Here is a 4,260-nt window from a genome sequence, read left to right as displayed (position 1 = left end):
ACACACACACACACACTGCTTTTACAGAGGCATAGCACTAACTGTATCAAGATGGCCAAGGTGCACTGGCTACCCTTGAAATCCCATGAATCACCCTCGAATTATCCGTCTATCATCACTGACTTTTACTGACACGTTGAAATGACCTGAAATTTAAGAGAGCGTGGTGTTTAAAAAAGGGATGAAAGCAGCGCTCAGGCCGTAAACAGCACTTTGTTAAATAAATTCAAGGGGCAGCAAGTGGCAAGACGATAAAATATGATCCAGGATGTCCAGTTTGACAAACACATCTGTAAGTTTAAAGCCAAAGGTTGAAAGGGGAACGCCACCGACCCTGACGACGTCACAGTGATGTCATCAGGGTTATCTAGGTTAATATTTGACAGAAATCCTGCATTTTTAACTGAGGGCATTGAGTTTACAAGGAAAAGGGCATTAAGACTGGCAGGGAGGGTCTAATGAAATCTAATAATGAGTGGCGTTATGGGAAATGTAGGATGCAGAGCTCTTAAGGCCTCGTTCACGGAACTAAACTGCATCTACTGTTTTCATAAAATCTGTCACTCACAAATCAAACATTTATTTCTATTTCATTCTTTTTCCACTCATTTCTATTCAACTATACTAAAGACTGAAACACATTTTAAAGGACCAGTGTGTAGGATTTAATGGCATCGAGTGGTGTAGTTGGATTGCAACTTCCTCGCTTCACTCTTCCCATCTAAGCACAAAGTAGAAACTATGGTGCCTGACAGAGCCAGTGTTTGGTTTGTCCATTCAGGGCTAATGTAGGAACATGGTGGACTTTGTAGAGCACCAGAGGTAACGAAACACAACAATTCTTATTATGAGGTGATGATACATTAATTAAAACATATCTATGAATATTATACTCCACTTCTGCCAATAGATCCTCCTTAATGTTACACACTAGACCTTTAAAGGCCCACAGTAGTGTTTCTGTATGCTGCAGCCTATTTACTACAAATAATACTGCACATTTATGCTGCTGCCAATTAACACAAGAAAAAAGACACAAAAGGGGTTTAAAACATTGGATTATGTGTTATAATAATAAACATGTTATGGTCCAATCTATGCTAATTAAATCTAGAATTTAATAAGAAGCAGTGGGGGCCGGAGGCCGGGTTGCATTGTAAGAAACAATAAGACTGGATTAAACCTTTATCAACCACATATGGAAATAAGGTGACTGAATAATAACATACAGCAAACAACAGAGTCTTTCTATATCTCTCTCTCAATGTCTCTCGCCCTCTCTCACTCTCCTGCAATCCATGATTCTCATGACATCAGTGGGCAGCTATTCTGCCTGGCAACCCCCCCCGCTAAAAAATCTGTCATTGGCTGGGATATTATTTCCCAGAAAGTGTAAGACCCTTGAACACACACACATGCTCTCTCTCTCTCTCTCTTTCACACACACACATACACACCACTTAACCCGTGTTTACAAAACCCCTGATCCCCGAAAGCTCTTCCAGCTGTGCTCTGGGTGTATCAGCGTGTGTGTGCGTGTGCATGTGGAAATGTGTCATCATAACCTTTTTAATCAACGTGTTGACGTTTAAATGACAGAAACTTGGTCTGGATTCAAAAGCTTGGGGGGAGTCTCTCTCTCTCTCTCTCTCTCTCTCTATCTCTTCCTTTCCTCTCCGTCGTTTGAGGTCTCATGTCTCTCTCTGTGTCTATCTGGTTTCCATCAGAGTGTGTAAAGAAAGCATGACCACCGTGTGTTGACAGAGAAAGAACATGACACATGTCCACGCCGTATTTCTGTACACATTTCCATATTTGTACAGTCCTGTTTTTCTGCCGGTAAATGGAGATCGGAGGAGTGCAGATGATGTCAGATAGAAACAGTGTGAGAGAAACATTTTAACTAATCAAATATAATTAAACAAGTGCTTCCTTATTCCAAAAGATCCCTAAGAAACCTCTGGTTCTCTGGCTGATATTGGTCAAAGTGCTGGATTTAACATTCACACACAACAACCATGAGAACATAAATAGGAAAAGATACATTAAATCTGTTTGACAGCCACAACTAGAGATAATAGTATGTTATATTAATTCATTTATACTCCCATTTATGTGGTCTGAATTTCCCTTAACAGTCAATTTCAAGTTTATTTCAGCAATTTAGATAAAAATCATTCAAAAACTGCATTCCAAGTCCAAAAACATTTTTAAATTGGCTATATATTTCTTGGTCATTAAGTTTTGTGGTTTTGGTTTCATGTTCTGGTTGTACAAAGTACTTTCAGATACCAAACCCAACAATGAGGGGGACATTTAACTCTTCTTTAATTTATTTCTCCTCAAGCTAGACTCTCATTAAAATATCATTGACTTCCATTTAGCTTTAACTGCACGACCAGCTCACCCTTCAGGAAACATGTCAACACTCGTCTAAATTTGAGTCTTAAATGCTAATCGTCTGCATGAACAAACCAAACTGGTCAAATATCTAAAGTCAGCTGTGACGCAAACTGCGGTTACAATGATCCTTAGAGTGGTGTAGTGTGTCTGCAGCCTTCGGTAGACAATGAGTCCAGAAACAGCAGAGGTAATACAGACATTTTAACATTGTTTTCTATGGTTTCAATGTATAATTAGCCCTCAGTGTGTGTGTTTAAAGCTGAGCCCTGTCCAACTCAGCGCCGTGGTTTGGCTGAGGTTTCTGTGGCAGCACTGCAACAATTACGAGGTGGTCTGGTTGCTAGTTGTGGCTCTGGAACAGAAAAACCTCACGTTTTCAACGCCTCCAGTGTGTTCGCCCTCTTCAAGATTGACAGTGATGGTCTGGAGTAGATTCAGTCTCTCAGATACTCAGTTCCCAATACAATAGGCCAATGTCGACCTTTTGTTTGAGGCCAATCTGTGTCGTTCCTCTGACCCCAGGTCGTCTGTACTGATATGTTTACTCAAACTGATTCTAGTGACGCTGTTTTCAAACTTCACACAAGATTATAGTCTAGTTCAGATTTAGCTTGTGAAGGCTGATGAATACACGTATCCACTATTTCTCTAGTTAGTACTGAAATGTGGAACAAATTGTTCTCATTCAGCGCACCATGTTATAGTCTGTTTGTTGTTGTTTTTAGGTTTGATGTATTGTAACTGTTTCTGTTTCTTCTGTTTATGTTTTTAATGACCACTGGCAGAAAAACAAATTGCCATTCAGGAACTAATTAAGGTTTACTCTATTTTCTTTCATCACAGTTATTCTCTCCTGAGGGCGGAGAGCCTCTGAGACAACATTAAGACTGAATCTTACAATTAAGACCTTTGATTCTTCTTACATTAATGTTGTTTGTTAGTTGTAATGCCCTTAAAGAGTAGGCTGGATGATAAACATCCTTATGTAGTATCAAAGTATTTGATCTTATTCAGCCACGTGGATTAGGATGAAAGTATTGATCAGCTCAACAGTAAATATAACTGATGGCACCACATCTGGTTTGTAATGAAAGCCTGACATCTGCAGGTGACGTATCCATCTTATCCCAGTTTGACTCACCTCCGACCGGGCTGATCTTGTTGGTGATGGCGTATCTCAGGATCCGCTCTTCCTTGACGTACATCACAAACACCCTCTCCATGGTGATCTGCAGCGTCTCCGCGGCGGCGGCGCGGTTGTCGTGTCGACAGTCGCGGTATGTGATGTTCTGCTTCAGCTGGAAGGAGAAGGACTCTGAGCCTCGCTCTGCCGAAACCACTGAAAACTCCCTCACGGAGGTGGAGGTGGCAACTGCAGAAAGAGAAAGGTTTTAGGGCAAACGGAGTAACTGATTGTTCCCAGAAGATTGACTCTTGTGGTTGTTATGGTTACCAGATGGATAGTATTGGTAGATCTCCTTGAAGGGATCCATGACGACTTCAGCCCCAGGGGGCATGAAAGGCACTTGGCCGCTGAGCACGGTATCCACGGTGAGGTGGTTGTGGTCGTCAAGGCCACGGCCCGTCTGGGTCATTGTCAGCCGCTGGTTGCCAGGGTAGAAGACCACATCTGCACGACGAGTGAACTCAGCACCTGGTAAGAGAGGCAGTCAATGTATCAATCAATTCTACTATTTATAGTTTATTTTCATGACATATTGCTGCAGACACACCGACAGTGCAGCAGTTGCGTATCATAAAAGAGGAATGTCTGCAGTGGTTACATGTGTACAGAACACACACACACACACACACACACACACACACACACACATAGCTGTTTCATATTAGAGAGGG

General features: G+C 41.6%; 1 protein-coding gene across 1 annotated transcript in view; it reads right to left on the bottom strand.

The window, feature by feature from the left end:
- nid2a (nidogen 2a (osteonidogen)) overlaps positions 1-4,260 on the bottom strand; it is a gene marked incomplete in the record, with an annotated part of 31,943 nt that overhangs the window by 15,515 nt on the left and 12,168 nt on the right. Inside the window, 2 exon segments of the mRNA XM_035677567.1 lie at positions 3,545-3,775; positions 3,857-4,057. Coding sequence (XP_035533460.1) covers positions 3,545-3,775; positions 3,857-4,057 — 432 coding nt within the window.

This window comes from Morone saxatilis, unplaced genomic scaffold (genome assembly GCF_004916995.1).
Source record: "Morone saxatilis isolate NCDOM2014 unplaced genomic scaffold, NCSU_SB_2.0 Contig6, whole genome shotgun sequence".
NCBI lineage: Eukaryota > Metazoa > Chordata > Actinopteri > Moronidae > Morone > Morone saxatilis.
Note: the sequence above shows the minus strand (reverse complement) of the source record. Positions and strands in the feature narration are given on the sequence as shown.